A 24,421-nucleotide genomic window follows, 5' to 3' on the forward strand; every position below is an offset into this window, starting at 1 on the left:
GGCCCCCGCCGGTTCATCGCAATCGGTGGGTCTGACACCGGTACCTCAGGCGGCTTCTGCGCTATCTGCAGACAGCTCCCTTTGTCATGATGCCGGTGCCAGGTGGCTTTGGCATGATGGAGCCTCTCTGCTTAGATGGAGAGTGAAGGGTGGAGGTAGGATCTTTGTGGAGACTCCTGGCTGGTAGGTTTCTCTGTGGCGATCAGTGGGTCTGCAAACCGGTACCTCAGGTGGCTTTCTGCGCGGGTGATCTGCAGGCGGCCCCCTGTCTCTCTGGGGCTCCGGCAGCCCCCGCCAGGCCGGCTGGCCGTGGTTTGGTGCACTGCCATGCGGCCAGTGAAGATTGGGGGAGGGGTCGTCGCTCTTCTCTGTTCTGAAATTCTTTTCCTCTCTTTCTTTTTTATTTTCTACCTTCTGTTTTTCTCTGAGTGTTCGTCTTTTTGTTGTTGTCGGTCTCTTGGGGAGATTAAGCATTGGAACTCGAACTCTCTTTTTGGTTGGGCAGAGCTGTGGCGTTTCCCTACTGCCCCGTTGCCATCTTGGTCCTCCCTCCCCTTTAATTGTTTTTAAAGGAATAATGTTATAGGCAAGGTTCACACAAAAATAGCCAACAGGAAGAGTGTAGTCATGTAGGGGCACCATTGTCTACTGTATATTTTTCAATTTTGTTTATTTTTTAAGTGTTTTTTTTGTGTTTGTTACTGGGGCTTGAGGTGAAGGCTGGAACTCTACCATTTAGGCTCCACTTCCTCATTTTTTTGCTGGGTAATGGAAGATGAAAGTATCATGGCTTTTTACTTCAGGCTTGGAGTTGCCCTCCTCAGATGTGAGCTTCCTGGGTATCTAGGATAATAGGCTGAGTTTACTGGCTAGTAGCTTGTCTGCTTCCTTTAATGCTCTATCTCTACATCTAGGGTGTTCACTGCTCAATCTCCAACCTGCCACTCTGAAGGTCCCCAATTATACCAATTCACTGAAGAAGGAAAGAAGTGAGTGAATACAACCCTAATTCAGGCCTCAGTTTACTCTTGCCTATATCATACCGATTCTCCCAATATGAGAAGATGAGAAGACTGAGACCAGTGATTACAAACAGCAGTTTTTTTTCTTTTTAATTTTATAGTTAAGGTGATGTACAGAGGAGTTATAGTCACTTAAGTAAGGTAGTGAGTACATTTCTTGTCGAACTTGTCAAAAAGCAATTTTAGGGGCTGGGAAGGTGGCTCAGTGGTAGAGTGTTTGCCTTGCATGCATGAGGCCCTAGGTTCGATTCCTCAGCACCACATAAGCAGAAAAAGCTGGAAGTGGGGCTGAAGCTCAAGTGGTAGAGCGCTAGTCTACAGCTGAAGAGCTCAGGGACAGCACCCAGGCTGAGTTCAGACCCAACGACCGACAAAAAAAAAAAAAGCATTTTTATTCCTTCCCTTTACCTCTGGGAAATCCTGACCAGCTAATTGAGCCAGGTAAAAGAATAAGAACTGGGGTACAGATGGATGGGAATTTGGAGTTGGAGTTGGGATTGGGAGTAGTGCTACTATTCCATAGAAGAGAAAGTGGCTGGCTTCCCTCGACACATAGGTTTATGCACATGGGCATAAAGCAGGTTAAGACAGTCCAGGTCATTGTTTAGGAATATGGCTTTGGTCTCCAGCTCATGTGGTAAACAGGAAGCCCAGAGTGATAGTTCTGAGGAGGATGTCATGGGTGTCAAAGTACAGGGCCTGCAGGTGAGGGGGACAGAAGATGGGGCTGTCAGAGATGCCTCACCAGGCTCTCATGAGTCAGCTCCTGAAATCTTCACCCACTCCCAGAGTGTTCCATCTGTTCCTGACTCTACTCTGTGGCCCTTTTCTATCATTCAATCCCTCCCTCCCGCACTTTTTTGGTGCTAGCCCTGGAGTTTGGGCATTGTTCCTGAGCTGCTTTTGCTCAAGGTGATCTACCACTTGAGCCACATCTCCATTTCTGTATTTGCTGTAGTTTGGTGGAGATAAGAGTCTTACAGACTTTCCTGCTGGGGCTGGCTTTGCATTGTGATCCTCAGATCTCAGCCTCCTGAGTAGCTTCGATTACAGGCATGAGCCACCAGCACCCAGCCTCTCTCTATATTTATTGGTACTGGAATTTGTGCACAGGGCCTCACATTTACTAGGCAGTGTCACCACCAGATAAGCCATTCCCTCATTCCTTTTCCTTTCAGTGATTTCTCAGATAAGGTCTCAAACTTTTTGCCTAATCCAGCTTCAGAAAATATCCTTCTAAATCTACCCCCATATAGATGGTATTACAGGTATGAATCACCTTGCCAACTTGTTCTTTAAAATATAATCTTGATAACATTTTTGGTGGGGGAAGGAGGACATCTGGTCTAGCCTGGAACCATAATCCTCCTAACTCCACCTCCCAAATAATTGTGATTATAGGTGTGAACCACTGCACATGGTCAAACCTCTCCTTCCTTAAAACCAGCACCTTCTTATCAGTCTCTTCATGTTCTCACACCTCTTCAGGAACTAATTCTGCAATCTACCATTTATTTCAAAGTGATCTTATATCTCATCTTAATAGTGATCCCTTCATCTATTTGAAAAATTTCCTCTCTATGTAGCCCTGTTGCACTTTGCAGTGCCTTTGATGGGACCCAAGTGGTCATGCATGCTAGAAAACCAGCTGCCACTGAGATCTATCACAATCTATCAGCCTCTTCCAGTGTTCCCTTGTCTTACTAGACCTGCCTGGTACTTGGTCTGTTCTATTCCTTACAAAGCAATTATTTTCACTCTTCTAAAAGCATCCACTCCTATTCCTGGCTTCAGACCTTTCTCTAACCTCCACAATTTCATACTGAGATGTTCAAGAATTGTCTAGGCATTTGAAACCAAGCATTCAATCATTCCCTCTGAATAATGCCTCTTTTCCCCAGCACTTGCCAATAAGATACTCACTTGATTATTGGGCTAGGAAAAGGGGCTTCTATCACTGAAGGCACCAGACAACAGTAGAGGGTGCTGGTGCTGATACTGATGAAGTTTGGAGATAAGGTGGAGCCTGGAGGACAAAAAGGGACAAAAAGTCAACCGAAGTTTGGGCAAAAGGCAAACCCAGGTCAGGCAGTATACTGACCAATAACCCCAAATATACCCCAGATGGATAGTACAAGATGACCATAGCAGTAATCAATATCAGTAGAATCATGAAAACACCAAGCAGAAAATGTAGATTGTAATGAGCAAAGTTATGGATCTGTGGTGAGGAAAAGGCAGGTTAGGGGTGAGGACTCATGTGCTGCCCTTCCTGAATGTGCTGAGGACTTTATGCACTCATGTGTGCCAGTAGTAGGGCTTGAACTCAGGGCCTGAGTGCTGTCCCTGTGCTTTTAAGCTCATAGCTGGTACTCTCCCACTTGAACTACAGATCCACTTTGAGCGTTTTGGTAGTTACTTAGAGGTAAGAACCTCACAGACTTTCCTGCCTGGGCTGGCTTTGAAGGGCAATCCCCAGATCCCAGCCCTGGAATAGGGAGGATTTTAGGTGTGAGCCACCAGCACCAATTCCAGGAGCAGGTCTTTAATTCCACTCCCTCTGAAATCTGTTTTCTTCTCTGGAGACTGTAGATTCACCTTGTCTATTCATTTGTGCCTCTATCCTGTAAAGGAGCTTTGCCTCCTCCCTCTGACAAGCTCTCTTCCCTTGTTTGCCCTTCCTCAAATGTCTGAAATCCTTTCTTCCTCTCTCTGTTCACTCCTCCCTCCTCATTGGAACAACACCTATCTTTCTTCCCCGTCTCATTGCCTTCCTTCTTTCATCTGACTAGTTCTACCTTTGTTCTGTCAAAATTATTCCTGCCTACCCATATGAGCCTCACCCTTCCTTTGTCTCCCTACTTCAGCCTCCATCTTATTCCATCCTTCCTGCTCTTTTCTTTCTTTTTTATTTTTTGATACCAAGGATCAAATCCTGAGCTGGTTTTTATTTTGTTTCTTTCTTTCTTTCTTTTTTTTTTTTTTAGGAAACCAAAGCTATTTTTGTGCTAAACTGGTGCTTAAACTCAGGGTCAGGTTGCCATCCCTTAGCTTTATTCTTCAAGGTTGACCCTCTACCACTTGAACTAGAGCTCCACTTTCAGCTTCTTTTTAGTGGATAATTGGAGATAAATATCTCTTGAATTTCCTGTCCAACTGGCTTCAAATGATGATTCTCAGATATTAGCCTCCTAAATACCTAGGATTACAGGTATGAGCCGCCAGTGCCCAGCAGGAAACCCAAGATATGTTAATGAAAATTATGTAAAATATCTAATTAGAGAAATATACATGAAAATAATTATACTTTCTTGTGTTGAGGTATTTTTCACAGAACACTAAAAATATTAAGAATTTAATCTCAGTTAAGAATATTAATCTGCTAAAATGTTGCTCTATGTCCATTCCTCTGAAATTTCATAAAACAATGTATGTCACCATAATATTACTGTACATCCTCTATGGATATTTTTCCCTGTCATTTTTCTATTGATTGAACAAAGGTTTCTCCCTGTGTACATTGTACTTGGCTGATTCTTCTATTGCTTTCTTTCCCCTCTTTCTCCTTTTTAACCAAATTTAACAGGTTCCATTATTTTCTCAGTATACATATAAGATGCTTCAATCATTATCACCCTCCCCAGCCCCTTCTGTCACACCATTTATTTTTGCTGTCTTTATCTATTGGAAAACTCTGACTTCTTGTGTGTCTCTTCCTACCTCCTCCTTCTAACCAACAGCCCCTCACTTGAGCTCCAGCTTCCATCAAAACAACTATGCCCAGGTCTTCTATCCATCCACCCCTGGCACCCTTCTCCCTGGGCCTCCTTGCTCTGCCATCATGTTGGGCACTGTGTTCAGCACTATTGGCATAGTTAGGGCTGGGTAAGCAGCACAGTGAAGTGCAAGCAAAGGCTGAGAAGGTCTTGCTGGTTGTATATGCAGACCATCATCTCTGGCATATAACCTTGACAGAAGAGACAAGACATTCAGGATGTGACAGGAGTATAAGGATTAATACCAAAACCCACCCTCTCAGCATCAGAAATCTACACAGGAGATGAATGTGCACCTTTCTCCTGGAAACTGATAGGTCCTGTCCATGCTAATATCCCTCCAGCTGACCCTCTGATCGCTGCTATTCTCACAGCCTCTGAGGGTTAAAAAATAGGCAAACTTACTCAACAATCATGGCTTCCTTTCCTCATCTGAGGCTCCTGATCACCTGAAACCTCCCTCTTGTCACAATCTAGCTTCAAGCTGAAGTTCCAAGGCTGCTGTGGGGACCATCAGAAACACAAGTACCTCGCCCCCTCTTAGCTGAACCATCACACAGACCCCCTGGCTGCCCAGTCACTGGCAGGGTTCCATGTAAATGGGCAGGACGTCAAGGTGGCACACAAGACCAAAGCTATATTAGGCACTGTGTAAGGCACCTGTTCAGTAATAGAAACAGTTCATGAGATTGGAGCATGGGAGGAATAGAGAACTTCTTCCTCCCTCTCTTGTCACCTTCCCTATCAGACACATGTCACCCCCCAAGGTCTACCATGTGGCTCCATCCTGAGCAATGCAGTAGGGACATAACCAGAGTGTCTGGGTATAGCAGGAGCTCCTACACTCCTACATCCCTACTCTGAGTCAAGTGTGAACAACTGGGCCTCACAGGAGCTGCTGAGCCTGTTATTAGTGAGGCTCAGGGGTCTTTCCCTTCAATGCTCTCTCCTTGGACCTCAAATGATAGCTTAGCTATGCCGTGCAGTGTAGTGCTGTGCCATGCTCTCTCTCTCTCTCTCTCTCTCTCTCTCTCTCTCTCTCTCTCTCTCTCTCTCTCTCTCTCTCTCTCTCTCTCTCTCTCTCTCTCTCTCTCTCTCTCTCTCTCTGTGTGTGCTGGTATTAGGCTTGAACTCAGGGACTTAGCTTTTTTACCCAAGGTTAATGATGTACCACTTGAGCTAGAATTGCACTTCTGGCTTTTTGGTGGTTAATTGGAGATAAGAATCTCAGGGCTTTCCTGCCTTGGTATACGTTGAAATGGAATCCTCAGATCATTAAAGACACAATGGCTGGCTGCCAGTGGGACATGCCTATAATCAGCACCCAGGTCTTGAGTTGAAGCCCTACTACTATCACTAAAAATAGAATTAGGCCTTTTTATTCTCTATTTTCAGAATCAATCCAATCATTTAACAAGATACACACAGATAATAAAAAATAAGCTTTCATGTAACCTTCAGAGTCAGAATGAAAAAAATGACACGTGCACACATACACATACATACAAAAATTAGGGAATAGAATTGGGTCTATCTTGAACATACAGAGCTGTGTCAAAAGAGATAGAGGAGATGGGAGTGGAATTCACACCTGAAGTACCATCACTTTCTAACTCCAGCTATTTAGAGACTAAGGTGTGAGGCAAAAGGAGGATTGTGAGTACAAGGGCAGCTCTGACTACATAGTGAAAGCATAGCTCAAAGAGGAGCTGGGCATGTGACTCAATAGTAGAATACTAATGCCAGAGGCCCTGGCAGAATAAACAAATATAAATAAGTCAAACCACTGAAAGGTAATGAGTTGTGTGCATTTGGAAATGCATGCAACCTCACATCTGGAGTCACCAATGGACAAAACTCGCCCAACAGATTTCACTTTAGGATAGATCTGTAGGAAAAAAAAATTCATAACAACAGCCAAACCTATGTGGTTATAGCAGCAATATAGCAGACATGTATAGAAATTAATAATCAGGGATCACAAATATACAACGTTATATGATTTATCAGAAGAACAGTCACCAAATCAAAGATGGAATTGAAAATACACACACACACACACACACACACACACACACACACACACACACACACACACACACACACACACACACACACACACACACACACACTGGAACCATCAAGCAAGCATTTAGATATAGACAGAGTCCAACAGCTTGATGAACCCCAAATAAAACTTACAGAATCAGCTGGATGGGGAAAGTTTGAGTGATCAAGACTTTTCGTAAACATGTTTTGAATGACAGTAGACAGGGCTCAACTGTCACACATCACCCAGCCATCCAGGGAGAACTGACCAGTACTCACAGAGGCAAACTCAGAGCCACAGCTAGTTGATTAGTACGTTCACACACATCACACATCACACACACACACACACACACACACACACACACACACACACACACAACCACATTATCTCTTTGGACATTCAGAGCCCACTACCAGCCAGAATCAGCCAGAAGAACATCACCCAAGGGCCTCCTCGAGTCAGTGAGAATCACATACATTGAAGGCATTTACCATCCATAGGACTCCCAATCTGGCCCACTTGTCTCATAATAGAACACGAGAGTCTTGGCACCAGTGTTCACAATTTAGGAAGCTGAGATCTGAGAATTATGGTTAAGAGAGAGCCCTGAAAGGAGAAGCTGTGATAATTTTTTCTCCAGTTAATCATAAAAAACCTGGAAATGGGACTGTGGCTCAAGTGGTAGAGCATCAATCTTGACCAAAATTCTAAGGGATAGCAACAGATCCTAAGTTCATGCACCAGAATTGGCACAAAAAAAGAATACCTGAGACCGAGGCAGGCATACATAGGTAGAAAAGGCAGCTGGGTCTTATAGATAGGGGCAAGGATCTGGACATCAACCAGGGGATGGGGTACACTCACCATTAGAGTCCATGTACAGGAAAGGTTTGATAACCAGGAGGAATTCAGATATGATAATGAACAGGCAAGACATGGCTGGTGTTGGTGGGAGTACATATAAATTAAAAGATTCCTCTCTCCCTTCCTTCCAGTCTCCCCAGCCCAGCCCATCCAGGGAATCCCACCTCACCCCATCCTCTTTACCCTCTGACTCCCACCTCCCAGAGTCCTTACCCCAACATTGTGCACACACATGACCAAGACCACCAATACCTCCCTGCAAGCCAAAACAACCTCTGTCCCACCTGCTAATAGGTCTGCATGCTTAGGGAGTGTCAGGAAGGAATGGGATCGTGGGTTCAGGAAGTCAGGGTTGGGGTAAGAAGTGGGAAGGGTGGAAGTCTGGGTGCCTGGACTTGGGGATGTGATAGAGGCTAGAGGTGAAGGTTCAGCAGTTAGGGTGGATTTTGGGGGTAGAGTCTAGCATGTGCATGTAAGGTCTGGAAGTGGTCTTGGAGCCAGGGTGTGGGTTCAAAGCACAGAGGGGAAGAAGCCTGGGATTGGGGCCAGTTGGAAGTGGGAACTGGGACTAGTAGGGTGCTGGGGAAGAACCCCCATCAAGGTGGCTTAAAGGCTTTGTGGACTTCCCCCTTACTTCTAGATGTCATCATCTACCCTTGGGGCAGCTCTCTGGGAACTGGATCCCACACTCTGAGGTGTTGTGTAGCACACCCTACAAAAGTGGGGTAAGAAATCAGAAAGTCTGAGTACACCTCTCACTGACCTGCCTGAATGAGCACTCAATACTCCCTGTCACACACAAGTTCACCTGGGACTGGAAGGAGCTTATTGTGCCAGGAAATTGTCTTGATCTGAAGAAAGAAAAAAACTGCTGTCTTTATGACAAACAGATGCTGCTAGCTTGGTGCAAGTCACCTAGGCTAAACTCCTTGGTGTCAAGGGAGACAGTGCTGTTAACTTCCTTATGGACTCACTCCAAAACAGTTCTGAGGTCCTAAAGAAAGATACTCTGGCTTGTACTTGACTCCAGGTTGTAATCCTTCTCATCCAGAAATCTGAGATCTGAGGAGTGCTCTATGAATCTAGCCCAAGCAAGAAAGGTCCATGAGACTTTTATCTCCACTGGCTCAATGTTAATTTTGAGCGAAAACTTAAGGTTCAATGCTCAGGCCCTGAGTTCAAGCCCCAGTACTAGCATAAATATAAAGAATGAAAGACATATATTTGGGGAACCACTGGCTCTTGGGTATTACCTGAGTTACTAGGGAGAGTTAGATCCAGGGAGTCAAGGATCAGAGTCCACATGGAGAGAACAGTTCATGGACTCTGTATGTAAAATTAACCAGCTACTGACTCAAGTTTCCTGGGTATACTCTCCGATTATGGGCAATGGTGAGCTCTACCATTTGTCCAGTGTCTCTTACTGTTCCCCACATTGACAAAATTTCCTTTTCCCTGTTTCTTTTACTCATTTTCCTGCACAAGCCTCTCTCTATCCTGTTCCTTGCCAACAAATGCCTCCTTAGCCTTGATGAAGTCAGAGTTCAGCTCAAGGCCAGATGCTGATGGCATGAGCCATCATCATGAGCTAGTAATTCTACTCAGGAAGCTAAGATGTGAGAATTGAGGTTCCAAACCAGACCATGCAAGAAAATCCAAGTGTGTATTATCTCCAATTCACTAGCAAGAAGCTGGCTGGCTCAAGTGGTAGAGTGCCAGTCTAGAGCAGAAAGGCCAAGCGAGAGCCTGAGTCCCTGGGTTCAAGCTCAGTAGTGGCACCAAATAAAACATATTTTTCAAAATCTCATTTTTTTGTGTGGATACAGGTGTTCAGATATGAGTCTTCTCTCTCCTGTCCTATATACTATGATCCTTTTAGATAGGAAGATGTCTAATTCTAAGAAACTCACTCATTATTTTAAGTATTTTCTTTTGAATTATTGCATTGTTCTTATGAGTAAATTAGACAATTGATATGTGCATTAATTAACTTTACCTCACTTTCTTTACCTCTGAACATTCTTCATATGGTTTTTGTTTGTTTGTTTGTATTTCTGTACTGAGGAGTGAATCCAGAACCTTTAACTTGCTGGACAAGTGTTTTACCATGTCAGTCACGCTCCCAGATTTCTTTCTTCCATTATTTTGAAACAGGGTCATATTAACTTTACCCACTTGGCTTTGAACTCACAATCTTCCTGCTTCTGCATCCTGAATAGCTGAGATTACAGGTTGGCATCACCAAACTTCACCTCATTTTTTGTTTTGTGCCAATACTGCTGCTTGAACTCAGGGCCTCTCACACTCAATTTGTACTCTGTCACTTGATCCACATCTCCACTTTGGCCTTTTTGTTGGTTTATTGAAGATAAGAGTCTTAGGGGATTTTTCTCATCAAGTTGGTTTAGAACCGTTATCCTCAGAACTAGCCACCTGAGAGCTAGGATTCACCTCATTCTTGAGGAATTTAATAAGAGGCTTTTTTTGTGCCAGTTCTGGGGCTTGAACTCAGGGCCTGGGCTCTGTCCTGAGCTCTGTGCTCAAGGTTGCAATTTACCACTTGAGACACAGTGCCACTTCTGGCTTTTTGGGCTGGGAAGGTGGCTCAGTGGTAGAGCGCTTGCCTTGCATGCCTGAGGCTCTGGGTTCAATTCCTCAGCACCACATAAGCAAAAAGAAAAAAGCTGGAAGTGGCGCTGTGGCTCAAGTGGTAGAGCACTAGCCTTGAGCTGAAGAGCTGAGGAACAGCGCCCAGGCCCAGAGTTCAGGCCCCACGACTGGACCCAAAAAATAAAAAAATAAAAAAAAGAGTCTTAGGGAGTTTTTTTTTTTTTTGAGGGGGGCTGTGGATGGGAAGATCCTGTATCTCCCTTGTGTCCTAACCAGTCTCTGGAGTCTCTGGTCTGCTTCTAACCCCTGATTTCATTGTATTTGATGTTGGTATAATTTGTGGAGGGGAAGGGAAAAAACAAACCTTTAAATAGGGATACAGATGGACTCATTGCAACAATGAGATATACAAGTCGTTATGTTGAAAAACGAACTTTACAACTTTGGTGGGGGGGGGTGAGGGGGTGGGGGAGGAGATGGGAAGGAATGGGAAGGGGAAACAAAGGATGAGGCAACAATGCTTGATAAGAAATGTACCCATTGCCTTGCCCATGTAATTGTAACCCCTCTGTATGGTATTAAAAAAATTCTTTTTTAAAAAGAGTCTCATGGAGTTTCCATACTGGGCTGGCTTTGAACTACGATCCTCAAATCTCAGCCCCCTGAGTAGCTAGGATTACAGACATGAGTCACTGGCACCCAGCACCCTGAAATTTTTGTACAAGGTTAATGCTCTGCCACTTGATTCACAGTTCCATTTCCAGGTTTTTGGTACTGTTTATTGGAAATAAGAATCTAAAGGACTTTCTTACCTGGGCTGGCTTCAAACCACGGTCCTCATATTTCAGCCTTTTGTGTTGCTAGGATTACAAGTGTGAGCCACTAGTGCCTAGATTGTAAGAGTACTTTAAGAATCCTCTTCATCTCAGTATTTCGTTTTTAACTGCCTCATTCTTTTAGAACTCAAAAGTCTTGTATTCGCTAGGATTTGACTCACATCACCAGTCTTAATGGTATCATTTTAATATCTTACCCATTTCATCAAATTACTTTTCTGAGCAATTAAAAATTTTAATCTATTATCTGCTGTGTGTGTGTGTGTGTTTTTTTTTTTTTTTTTTTTTGGTTCGGTCGTGGGGCCTGAATTCTGGGCCTGGGCACTGTCCCTCAGCTCTTCAGCTCAAGGCTAGTGCTCTACCACTTGAGCCACAGTGCCACTTCTGGCTTTTTTCTTTTTGCTTATGTGGTGGAGGAATCGAACCCAGGGCCTCAGGCCTGCAAGGCAAGCGCTCTACCACTGAGCCACCTTCCCAGCCCCATGCTGTGGTTTTTTTTTAAGTTACTATTTGCTCCTATAAGAATATATAAGGGGGTAGGGGGAGGATGGGAAGGGATGGGAAGGGGAAACAAAGGAGGAGGCTACAATGCTTGATAAGAAATGTACTCATTATCTTGCCCATGTAATTGTAACCCCTCTGTACAGTATTTTCACAATAATCAAATAAATAGAAAATTTAAAAACAAGAATATATAAGCCCAGGACTGGGAAGGTGGCTCAATGGTAGAGCGCTTGCCTTGCATGCATGAGGCCCTGGGTTCGATTCCTCAGCACCACATAAGCAAAAAGAAAAAAGCTGGAAGTGGTGCTGTGGCTCAAGTGGTAGAGCACTAGCCTTAAGCTGAAGAGCTGAGGGAGAGTGCCCAGGCCCTGAGTTAAGGCCCCATGACTGGACCGCCGCCCGCCCCCCCCCCCCCCCCCCCCCCCCGCCAAAAGAATGTATAAGCCCAGACACCTTACGTGATTGCATGAGTTGGGAGATGGTATTTCTTTTTTGGGGGGGTCCGGTCGTGGGGCCTGAACTCTGGGCCTGGGCGGTGTCCCTCAGCTCTTCAGCTCAAGGCTAGCGCTCTACCGCTTGAGCCACAGTGCCACTTCCAGCTTTTTTCTTTTTTGCTTATGTGGTGCTGAGGAATCAAACCCAGGGCCTCAGGCATGCAAGGCAACGCTCTACCACTGAGCCACCTTCCCAGCCCCATGGGGAGATGGTATTTCTATCGAACAGTTTCCCAGAGGCTGAGCTCAGCCAATCCTTGTCTCCATTTCCTTAACCTATGACTTTAGGGAAAACTATGATCACTTCTGTATTAGCCACAAAGCCCCAATCTAGGAATCTAGGTGTGACTGTACTCTGTTGCAATTGCCCAGACTAGAGGGTGAACAGAGAGGAAGGAAGGGAATACTGAGATGTGGTCATATTGAATGGACTGCATTTTTCCATGAGCTCCAATCCTGCTATAGTTTTTGTGTGGGTGTGGGTTTTTTTTTTTTTTTTTTTTTTTACTTTTTATGGTAGTACTGGGGCATGAATTCATGTCTTAAGCTTGCCAGGCTAGTAAGTCCCTACCAATTGGGCTACCTCCTCTGGCCATATTTGCTTCAGTTGAATTCTCAAACAGGATCTCACACATTTGTGTAGGCAGGCTGGGTTAGTTAGGATTACAGAATGATTCCGTAGGTCCATTTTTTAAGTGAGATAACATCTTTCCAACTTTTTGTTTTGTTTTGTTTTTTGGCTAGGCTTGGCTTATTTTTTGTTCACCCGGGCTAGCCTCAAACCTGGGTCCTCCTGATGTCTGCTTACCAAATAGCTAGGATTGTAGGCATGAACCCCTGTCCAGCTCACAAGTGGAATTAGACAATTGCATGAAATACAAGTCAGAAGGGATGTTCACCTCAGTAGGATAGTGTGTGATTATTATGCACAAGAATGTGGATTCCATCTCCAGCACCAAGAATGTCAGATGGCCATTCAGAGCTTACATTTAGTTGCAGTAAGGAACAAAAAGTGAGACAGGCACTGGTAGCTCACACTTGTAGTCCTAGCTACTCAGGAGGCTGAGATATGAGGTTGTGGTTTGAAGCTAGTGCAGGCTGAAAAGTCTGTGAGACACTTATCTACAATTAACCACCTAAAAAGTCAAAGTGGAGCTGTGGATCAAGTGATAAAGCTCAAGCCTTGAGAAAGAGTCCTAATGAATAGTATCTAGACTCTCAGTTTAAGTCCCAGCATGGACATGTGCACATGCGCACATATACACATACACACACATACACAAATATGAATAGCAGGGGCTGGGAAGGTGGCTCAGTGGTAGAGTGCTTGCCTTGCATGCCTGAGGCCCTGGGTTTGATTCCTCAGCACCACATAAGCAAAAAGAAAAAAGCTGGAAGTGGCGCTGTGGCTCAAGTGGTAGAGTGCTAGCCTTGAGCTGAAGAGCTGAGGGACAGCGCCTAGGACCAGAGTTCAGGCCCCACGACTGGACCCAAAAAAAAAATATGAATAGCAAAATTTAGCACAGAGCAACGCACGTACACACAAAGCAAAAACTGAAGGGAAAGGATTAAATATATATACACACACACACACACACACACACACACACACACACACACACACACACACACACACACACACACACACATATACATTAAAATTATCGGCTGGGAAGGTGGCTCAGTGGTAGAGTGCTTGCCTTGCATGCATGAGGCCCTGGGTTCGATTCCTCAGCACCACATAAGCAAAAAGAAAAAAGCCAGAAGTGGTGCTGTGGCTCAAGCAGTAGAGCGCTCGCCTTGAGCTGAAGAGCTGAGAGACAGCGCCTAGGCCCAGAGTACAGGTCCACAACCGGCAAAATAAATAAATAAATAAAATTAATTAATTAATTAAAATTATCTTTGAAGAACTTTGAATTTGTGTTTCATAGGTATAATCCTAGCTGCTGAAGGTGCTGAGATTTGAGAATCCTTGTTTGAAGCCTGCCCAGGCAATAAAGTTCGTGAGATACTTATCCCCAATTAAGCAGCAAAATGCTAGAAGTAGAGCTGTGAAACTGGTTCAAGTGAAAAAAACATAAAGGAAACATGTAGGCCCTGAGTTCAAGCCCTACTAATGGTAGAAAATTATCTGGAGTGGACAGATGTATGGCTCATACATATCCCAGCTCCTCAGAAGGAAGAGATTAGGAGTTTCAGTGTTAAAGGCCAGTCCAGGCAAAAAGTTTGCAAGATGTTCCTATTGACAAATAAGCCTGACACTGTGGGATAGACCTTTCAACCCAGGAGTGTGAGTGGCCCAAATGTGCAGGTAGTGATTTAGGCCATCCTGAACACACATACACATCAAAGAAGCTTTTCCCCCCCATCAGTTGTGGGCCTAGAACTCATGGCCTAGGCACTGTCTCTGAGCCTCTGCGTGCTTAAGGCTAGCATTCTACCACTTGATCCACAGTACTACTTCTGGTTTTCTGGTCTTTAATTGGAGATCCGCGTCCCATGGGGACTTTTCTGTCTGGGCTGGCCTCAAACCACGATCCTCAGATCTCAGTCTCCTGAGTAGTTAGGATTACCTGGCTAAAAGAAACTTTTTTAAATTAAAAAATTATCTGAGAGGCTAGAGTTGGAGCTCCGTGGTGGAATGCTCACCAATTGTGTGACAAGCCCTGTATTCAATCCCCATCTCAAATTAAAAAAATAACAAATAAAAACTGGGATGGTTAATGGCACTTAAATTTGTGGAAAGTCTCATAAATATCTCAATTTTAGACTAATAACTTTTCCACCTATTAGGGTGGCAAAAATCCATGTTTTGTAACTCAGGCTTCTTACCTTAGCTTCTCTTTACTCTTGCTTGGATCTGCCAGGTTCATACCTACTTCAGGACCTTTGCACTTGCTGCTTCCTGTGCCTGGCACATTCTTTGCCTACATAATCATGAAGCATGATTCTTCTGGGCATCATAAGAGCCTTCATTACTGAGGTCCTCCTTAACAAGTCCTTTCACCCTCTCCCATATTCACACTCACTCATTGACTTCAGTGTTCATCTCTACCTGCGATGGCATTTCGCTTCTCTCTGCTAAATCAGAGGCCAGTCAGCTTTTCCTGCAAAGAGCCAGAGAGTAAATAGCTCAGACTTTGCTGACCACATGTCTGAATGGCAACTCCTCAGCTCCAGTGTCATGAAGAGTATATGAATGAACAAGTTTAGCTGAGTTCCACAAAACATCATTTATGCACGTGTCATTTTCCTACAATTTCAAGTATCACAAAAATATTTTTTTCTTTTTGAGCATTCAAAATAATGTTCTTAGATCAAGGGTCACAGAATAATAAGTGACTGACTGAATTTAGTATGTGGAGGCACCATTTTCTGCTCCTTCCTCCCTTTTTCTCTCCCTCCCTCTTCGTCCCTTTACTTTTGTTTTCTTTCCTTATTGCTTGCTTTTTCTTTTTTGCTTTCTCTTTCTCTCCCTCACTACCTCCCCTCTTCCTTCTTTCCATTCTTTCTTCTTTGTTACTCTCTCCTTCTTTCCCTCTCTCTTCTTTTCTGTCTTCCTTCCTTTCTTCCCTTCCTCCCTTCCTCCCTCTGCCCTCCTTCTGTCCTTTCTTCCTCCCTCGCTCCTTCCCTTTCTCCCTCCTTTCTTTTCCCTTTTTCTTTCTTTCTCTCTCTTACTTCCCTCCTTCCTTCCTTCCCTCCCTTCCTTCCCTCTCTTCCTTCCCTCCCTTCCTTCCTTCCCTCCCTCCCCCTTTCTCTCTCTCTCTTTCTTTCTTTCTTTCTTTCTTTCTTTCTTTCTTTGTTCCTTCCATCCCTCCCTCCCTCCCTCCCTCTCTCCCTCCCTCCCTCCCTTCTTCCTTCCTTCCTTCCTTCCTTCCTTCCTCTCTCTCTCTCTCTCTCTCTCTCTCTCTCTCTCTCTCTCTCTCTCTCTCTCTCTCTCTCTCTCTCTCTTCTTTTCTTTCTTTGTAATGGGGTTTGCACTTAGGGCTTGGGTATTATCCCTTAGCTTTGTCCCTCAAGTTAAAACTTGAGCCACACCCCCATTTCTGGATTCTTGGTGGTAAACTAAAGATAACATTCTCAGGTTGGGAAGATAGCTCAGTGGTAGAGTGCTTGCCTTGCAGGCATGAGGCCCTGGGTTCAATTCCTCAGTGGTGCTGTGGCTCAAATGGTACAGCGCTAGCCTTGAGCTGAAGAGCTGAAGGACAGCGCCCAGGACCAGAGTTCAGGTCCCACAACTGACCAAAGAAAAAAGATAACATTCTCAAGATTTCCTGCCCAGGCTCACTTTGAACTGCGATTCATAGAACTCAACCTTTTGAATAGCTAGGATTACAGATGTGAGCTACTCTACTGGTACCTCGCTTCTCAGCTTCATTTGGTGATCTATCCATCCCATCATCTAGAACATTTGCTTCTTAGTCTCCAGCCTGCCACTTTGAAGGTTCCCAATACCTGTACCAATTTACAGAAGGAAGAATAAAGTAGTGAGTGCAGCTCTACTAAGGGCATTCATTTACCCCTAATTATCCTAGGTAGGTTCCAAGAGGACTTCAACAAAGATCATAACAAGTAGACCAGAGTGAACAAATGCATCTTTATTTTTTCTCTTTATCCAAGGGTAAACCTGACCAACTATTTGGGCCAGGAAGAGGAGAAAGGACTGGGCTGGATGAGAATCCCTGAAAACCTAGCCTCCCCCCCTACTTCACTTGAAAGTTGAGGTTGGGATTGGGAGTAGGGCCACCACTGTGTAGCCTCTGTTCTCTCTCACTGTGGATACCCTTTGTTATTGGAGACAAACCACCTTCACCTCCCAGCAAAGATGGATTTATAATAGACTGACTCCCTCTACAGATATGCTCATGTTGACAAGCATAGAGAGGGTTAAGGGAATCCATGTCATTGTTCAAATATGTGCCTTTAGTCTCTAGAGCAGTTGGCACACATAAAGCCCTGATTGCTGGCAATGAAGTGGATGCTGATGGCACCAAGACACAGGGCCTGTAGGTAAGAGGGAGAAAGATGAGGCTGTCAGGCACTCCTCACAAAAGTTACCCATGAGAAGCTCTCAACTCCCCACCCCTCAAAGAGTGTACCATTCATTCCTGACTCTCCTCTGATTGCTCTGTTTAATTGTATTGGGTTTTGAGGTCAAGGCCACACATTTGCTAGGAAGGTACTCTACCACCTTTGCCAGGCCCTTCCCTTATCCCTTTTGGATTTTAGTGATGTTTCAGATAGTATTTTACAAGTTTGATCTAGACAAGTTTAGACTAAGATCTTTCTACCTACACCTTACATATTGCTGGAGATTATAGGTGTGAACATTGCACCTGGCCCTCCCTCTCCTTAACACCTTCCTCAATCCTCCTCTTTCAGAGTGTTCCCACAGGTCTTCTCAATAGTTCTTCATCTATTTGAAGAATTCCCCCTTCTATGTACCCCTGTCCCCCTTTGCAGTGCTAGAGATGAAACCCAAGTAATCATGCATGCTAGAAAGGCATGCTGCCACTGAGACCAATTCCAAGCCCACCTGACTTTTCCAGTGTCCCCAGTCTTCCTAGATTCTGCTGGTGCTCTCTCTCTCTCTCTCTCTCTCTCTCTCTCTCTCTCTCTCTCTCTCTCTCTCTCTCTCTCTCTCTCTCTCTCTCTCTCTCTCTCTCTCTCTCGATCTCTTCTTAAGACAATTAATTACATTCATTCTTAAAAAAAAATCACCCACCCTCATTCTTGGCTTTGCCTTTCCTTAGCACCTAACCCTATCCTGAGAATGTTCCAGAAATGTCCATGCATCTGGGCAAGCATTCCCTTTAAATGTTGCCTCATTCCCCAGCATTTGTCCATGTAATCCTCACCTAGATTTGGGGCCAGGAAAAAAGGGGCTCCGCCACAGAAAGTAAAATACCACCTTAGAAGATGCTGGAACAGATGCAGATGAGGCTGAGGGCTCAGGTGGAGCCTAGAGATAAGAAAGGACAAGAATCAAGCTAAGTTTGGGTACAAGGCCACCTCAATGAGGTCAGGCTGCAAACTGGGGTGGGAGATACTGACCGATAACCCCAAAGATATCATGGGTGGATGGTATAAGATGACATCAATAATGACTAAAGCCAGCATGATCAGAGATACAGTTAACAGAAGGTGTAGTTTGAAACGAGCAGGTGCTACGGGATTCGGCGCATCTGTGGTAAGGCAAAGGCAGGTAAGGAGTGAGGACTTATGTGCTACCCCTCTTGAAGGTGAGCAGGTCTTCTTTTAGACAATTTGTACCAATACTGGCGCTTAAACTCAGGGCCTGGGTGCTGTCCTTTGGCTTAATGTCTCAAGGCTGATGCTCTACCACTTGAACAAAAGCTACACTTCCAGATTTTTGGTGGTTACTTAGATTTAAAAGGCTTATACTTTCCTGTCTGGGCTGGCTTTCAATTATGATCCTCAGATTTCAGTAACAAGTATTATAGGCTACCAGCACCCTGCTCTGAGGTTAGGTCATTACATTAACTCCACTCTGTCTGAAACCCTGCTTTCTTCTCTGAAGACTGTGGCCCCACTTTATCATCTAAATGAGCTTTCTGCCTCCACCCTCTGACAAACACTATTCCATCTGTCTACCCCTCCATTAATATATGAAATCCTTTCTTCTCTCATTGTCCACCTCTCAGATGAACACCTGTCTTTTCTACTTTATTTGACTAGCTCTACTTTCCTCCTGTCAAAACTATCCCCACCTCCTTATCTGAACATTGTCCTTCCTATGCCTCCCTAGTTCGACTTCCATCCTTTTTTCTGTATCTCTTGCTTCTTTGTTTTTCCTTTATCATTGGAGACCAAATCCTGAGCTGTGCACAAGCTAGGCAAGTATTCTACACTAAACTATGCATTTCCAGTCCTGAAGAGTTTTTTCTTCTTTTTTTTGATTAGGAAAGCAAGGATATTTTCAGTGTGTGCCATTGTTGGAGCTTAAATTAAACTCCTGTGTATTGTCCCCTAGCTTTTTTGTTCAAATCTGATGTTCTATCACTTGAGCCACAGCTCCACTTTCAGCTTTTGTGTTTGTGTTTATTGGAGATAAGAGTCTCATGGACTTCCCTACCTAGAATGGCTTCGAATTGTGATACTCAGATTTCAAATCTCTTGAGTAGCTAAGATTATAGACATGAGCCACTGGTTCACAGCAGGAAACCAAAGATATTTCTTAAAAATTATCTAAAACACAAACTGCAATTATAGCAAAGAAGATGAGGTCTGGGAAGGTGGCTCAGTGGTAGAGCGCTTGCCTTGCATGCATGAGGCCCTGGGTTCGATTCCTCAGCACCACATAAGCAAAAGAAAAAAGCTGGAAGTGGTGCTGTGGCTCAAGTGGTAGAGCGCTAGCCTTGAGCTGAAGAGCTGAGGGACAGCGCCCAGGCCCAGAGTTCCGGCCCCACGACCAGACCCCCCCCTCCTCAAAAAAAAAAGTAAAGAAGATGAGAACTGGGGGCCAATTCTAGTTACTCAGGAGGCTGATATCTGAGAATCACAGTTTGAAGCTAGCCTAGGAAGGAAAGTCCATAAGACTCATCTCCAATTAACCAAAAACAGGCCAGAAATAGAGCTGTGTGTCAACTGATAAGACTGCCAACTTTGAGCACAAAAGCTCAGGGACACTGCCCAGGCCTTGAGTTTGAGCTGCAGGACTGGTGCGCACGCGCGTGCACGCCCACACACACACACACACACACACACACACACACACACACACACACACAAGCATACATACATATTATTTTTCACAAAATACTAAAACTATAGTATTGAGAATTTAATCTCATTTAAGAAAGTTAATGTGGTTAAAGGTTGCTTTTTGTGCATTTCTGTGAAATTATATAAAAGAATTTATTGTGTATCTCCTATGGAAACATTTTCTCTATTTTTCTATTATACAAAGGTATCTCTGTGTACTTTATCATATTCTCTATCACTTTCTTTTCCCCTTCTCCCTTTAAACCAATTTTAGCAGGTTGTATTATTCTATTTTCATCCATATATACATATACATGTATATATATATATATGTATATATGTATATATAGTACTTCAACCATAAGCACCCCTCCTCCAAACTCTATCATCATCAGCCCTTCAATTTTTTAAATAGGCTCTGTGGAGACCAGCCTGGCCTCAAACTCAAGCTCCTCTTGCTTCAGCCTTGTAAATGCTAGGATTAGAGACATACACTATCACATCCAGTTTCATCTCATTTAATTTTTTCATTCTATCTGGGCTTCTATCCTCTGACCAACCATTTCTTCCTTTCCTTTATGTCTAGCCATCCATCTGTGCTTTTCTCCTCCTACTGACTAGCTCTGTTCCTTGCTATGTCTCTCTGCCTTGCCATCTATATCCCTTCTGACAGACCACTGTTTTTTGCTTCTCTGTCCATCAGAGAACTTTGCCTTCCTGAGTATCCATTCCTGCTTCCTCCTTCCATCCAGCATCTCAGAGCTCAATCCATCATCCAAGCAACCAAACCCAGGCCCTGTATTCATCCACCCCAGCACCCTGCTCCCTGGGCCTCTTTGCCCCACACACTGGGAACAGCACGATTGGCACAATCAGAGTCACTGCGAGCAGCACGGCCAGGCGCACACAGAGGCTGAGCAGGTCCTGCTGGTTGTACATGAACAGCGTCTCCTCCTCCATTTTGCCTGGGACATGAGAGAAGAGACATAAGATGCAAGACGTGACAGGAATATGAGGATTGACATCCGCAAACACCACACTCACAGTGTCAGAAATCTACACAAGTGAGACCCATGCATCCTCCCCTTGGAAACTGATGGGTCCAAGGTCTGGGAGAGAAGGAGCTCAGAGGTTCTTATCCCAGCGCCCAGCCCTGTAAACTGATGGGCCCAAGGTTTGGAGAGAAGGAGCACAGAGGTTCTTGTCCCAGCCCCCAGCCCTGGTCCTATCTGTACTCATTGGAGAAGATGAGTTATCTAAAGGAAGCCATGAATCTCTAAATGAAGAACATGGCACCGATGGACACATTGGCCATAGCTTTCAGTGTGTGCTAGGAGAAACTAAGGTATATATGCTATGGAACTCTCATGCTGAGAGCCCTGAACTTGACCAGGGCCCTCAATCCCAGTTCCAACCTCCAGAGTCCTCTTCTACCAGACTAACATTCAGTTGGTAGACACTGGCATGCTGTGTGACTAGCCAAACCTTCCTTCTCTACCCTCCAATCACTCCTTCTGCCCATCTCTCACTTGTTCTTCCCACTCATGCCTCTTCCTTCCATCTGACTACTTATTCTGTCCTATCACCCATATATTCTCCCATTGCTTTAATCTCTTCTTTCCCTTTCCTGTTCACATATCCCTCCTCAGCCATCTGACTACATCTGCTCCCCAGCCCTGTCCATGCCAACACACCTCTAGCTGACCCTCTGATCTCTGCCATTCTCACAGCTACTGGGGATTAAAATAGTAGGCAAACTCACTCAGCAATCATGGCTGCACTCCAACCCTTGAGCACACCTGACTTCCTGAAACCCTTCCCTTGTCACAATCTCGCCTGAAGCTAAAGTTCCAAGGCTGCTATGGAGACCATCATATACAACAAGCACCCTTCCCCCTTCCAGTTGGCCCATTACACAAGCCCTCCTGGCTGCCCATTCACTGGCAGAGTTCCATAAAAATGGGCAGGACCTCAAGGTGGCACACAAAGCCAAAGCCATAAAGGGCACTGTGTAAGGCACTTGTACAGGAACAGAGAGTCCATGGGTGAGGGTATGGGAGGATTAAAGGACCTCTTTCTCTCTCCTTCAGCCCCGCTGTCACCCTCCCTGTCAGACATACATCAAACCCGGAGGTCCACCATGAGGCTCTGCCCAAAGTAATGCAAAAACACCATTTTCCTGATGCATTATTCAAGCATTCAAGCATTCAATGCATTATTCAACACCCACACAAAAAAGAATTTGATATCTGTAGTCACATCCAGATAATTCATAACCAAACCAATTATTTATCAGGATACACATAGATAATAAAAAACAAGTTTGCAGTTACAACTATCAGACCACAAACTAACTTCCCTGAAGTCAGACTGAGAAAAACAGACATGCACATTCTCAACATTCAAAGTCCAGGCATCAAACATGCAGAGCTAGGTGTCTAAACAGACAGAGGAGATGGGAATGGCATTCATGCCTGTAGTACCAGCATTCTCTACCCCACACTGGGAGGCTGAAATGTAAGGATAAGGAAAGAATTGTGAATCCCAAGGAAACCCGGCCACAGTATAGCCGTGTCCACATTTCCACTCAAGTAGCACCCACCTCTTCCTGAAGGGCGGCCAGGCAGTCAGGGCATGCTTACCATTGCCCACATCATCTCCTTTCTGGTATCCTTTCCCGTTAGTGGCTTTGACAGCCCACAATTGTCTCTGGATCTCTCACTTTTCTTCCTTCTCCATTTCTTCCTGTCTATCCTCCCATGTCCTATTGTCAGCAGGACCCCTTGCCTGTACCTCTCTGCACTCTCCCCCAAATCCCATACCTTGGGAAGATGATATCACATTCAGACCTGCAATTGGGAGCAGAAACAGGACCACATTCAACTCTCCCTCCCCCACCATGCACATTTGTCCTTAATGTCCTTGGAGTCACAATAAGGTTCTTATTTATCCAACACGGGGGTTTGAACTCTGGGTCTGAGCCAGACAATGTCCCTTAGCTTTTTCACTTACAGCTGGCACTCTCCACTTGGGCCACACCTCCATTTTTAGATTTGTGTGGATTAATTGAAGATAAGAGTCTCATGGACTTCCCTGCCTGGGCTGGCTTTAAACCACAATCCTCTGATGTCAGCCTCCTTAGGGGCTAAAATTACAGGCATGAGCCACTGGTGCTCAGTTTACAGTGGTTTCTATATCCAGCCTTCCATCTCTATGCCAACTGTAAAAACTCTGGGAAGATGCCCACCACACCTGGGCCCCATCACTTTTCTATAGAAAAATGTTGAGGGGACTGTGGTCACCTTCCAAGGCTGAGTGTGAGGTAGATGTGCAAGGTCAAGATAGCTTCAGTGCTGTCTGCATCCTGGGCCAGTGTTTCATGTCTATTGGTAGCTTCTCTTCTAGTTCTAGGAATTGGACCCAGGACCTCATGCATGCCAAGCATGCAGTCTACCATGAGCTACTCCTCAGTCCACCCTTGGTGGCTGTGTGTGTGTGTGTGTGTGTGTGTGTGTGTGTGTGTGTGCCGGTTTTAGAGGTTGCACTTAGGACCTGGGTGCTGTCTCTTAGTTTTTTCACTCAAGGCTGGAATTCTACCAATTGATCCATAGCTCTACTTCAAGCTTTTTTGGGGGGTGGTTAATTGGGAAAAAAGAATCTGAAGGACTTTCCTGCCTGGGGTGGCTTCTTGATCCTCAGATCTCAGCCTCCTGAGTGGCTAGGATTATAGGTATGAGCCTCTGATTCCCAGTCATTGGTTGGTTTTAAATGTTCTCCAAAATGCAATCATTTGTTTCAAAATACTTAAAACATCCAGTACTAGAATACCACCTCTATATATGGGTGGTTATTTGTCTATCTTACCTTGCTGTGTGTCTCTTCACACCTAGGACAGTGCTCAACACACAACACTAATTCATTAGCTTCTTTAAAATAAGGAATGATTCCTTTGATGCAGCATTTTTAAGTCCTTTCCCTAAAATCCCCACTCACACACTTGCATAGGTCCATGTACCCAAGAATGAAAGGAGTGAACAATGGAAAAATTTTCAAATGTTTATTAATTGCTAAAGTAAATAAAGGAGTGTGGAACATGTACCAAACAGGAAACAGAGACTAGTCCAAATACATTTGTAGTGGAGAGGGCAGGTAATCGATGCTCATAGTGGTGCTGCATGTATGTAAATTCAGATAAAAATCTGGAATAAAGCACCTAGAACTACCCTCAGTAGTCACATCTGGGGTAAGCAGGGGTAGTGCTACTATATTCAGAGAATGACCAATAAAACTTATTTCTTATGGTAAATGCATAAATACACAGAAATATTCATCAAGTGTATCTTGCTTTAACAGTCTCTGCCACACAGAAAGAATGCAGCACACATAGTAAGTGCCAAGCTAACAGAGTAAGCACGATGGTAATGGAGTGTTTGGCACAAACAAGGAAATTGCCAACGTTATTTGTTACACAATAATAATGCAGCTAACAGAATTGGGGGCACACAATAAAAACAATCATGTTTAACTTTTACAGCGG

At 44.5% G+C, this 24,421-nt stretch overlaps 2 protein-coding genes across 2 annotated transcripts in view; both read right to left on the minus strand.

Moving 5' to 3' along the window:
- Window positions 1-16,757: 16,757 nt before the first annotated feature.
- On the minus strand, window positions 16,758-21,698 carry LOC138839617 (uncharacterized). The gene is made up of 5 exons (XM_070039189.1): window positions 21,647-21,698; window positions 20,734-20,849; window positions 18,214-18,344; window positions 18,018-18,121; window positions 16,758-17,163 (listed from the first exon to the last, which is right to left on the minus strand). The coding sequence occupies exons 1-5, from the start codon at window positions 21,655-21,657 to the stop codon at window positions 16,863-16,865; spliced, it is 663 nt and encodes a 220-aa protein (XP_069895290.1). The 5' UTR covers window positions 21,658-21,698; the 3' UTR covers window positions 16,758-16,862.
- Window positions 21,699-23,978: 2,280 nt separating this feature from the next.
- LOC138839618 (high mobility group nucleosome-binding domain-containing protein 5-like) overlaps window positions 23,979-24,421 on the minus strand; it is a 24,822-nt gene continuing 24,379 nt past the window's right edge. Inside the window, exon 9 of the mRNA XM_070039190.1 lies at window positions 23,979-24,421. This exon is cut by the window's right edge and continues 98 nt beyond it. The gene's annotated coding sequence lies outside the window, so the exon portion shown is untranslated.

This window comes from Dipodomys merriami, unplaced genomic scaffold (assembly GCF_024711535.1).
Source record: "Dipodomys merriami isolate MVZ:Mamm:240054 unplaced genomic scaffold, mDipMer1.0.p SCAF_3, whole genome shotgun sequence".
Taxonomy (NCBI): Eukaryota; Metazoa; Chordata; class Mammalia; order Rodentia; family Heteromyidae; genus Dipodomys; species Dipodomys merriami.

Bases quoted from the DNA above. Each gene is read 5' to 3' on its own strand.
- LOC138839617 (XM_070039189.1), bottom strand. The intron at 18,345-20,733 runs GTGTGTGGGGCA...GCCTTACCACAG, and splicing joins TGCCAATCGTGCTGTTCCCA to ATGCGCCGAATCCCGTAGCA. The intron at 18,122-18,213 runs GTCAGTATCTCC...TCTTATCTCTAG, and splicing joins TGATATCTTTGGGGTTATCG to GCTCCACCTGAGCCCTCAGC.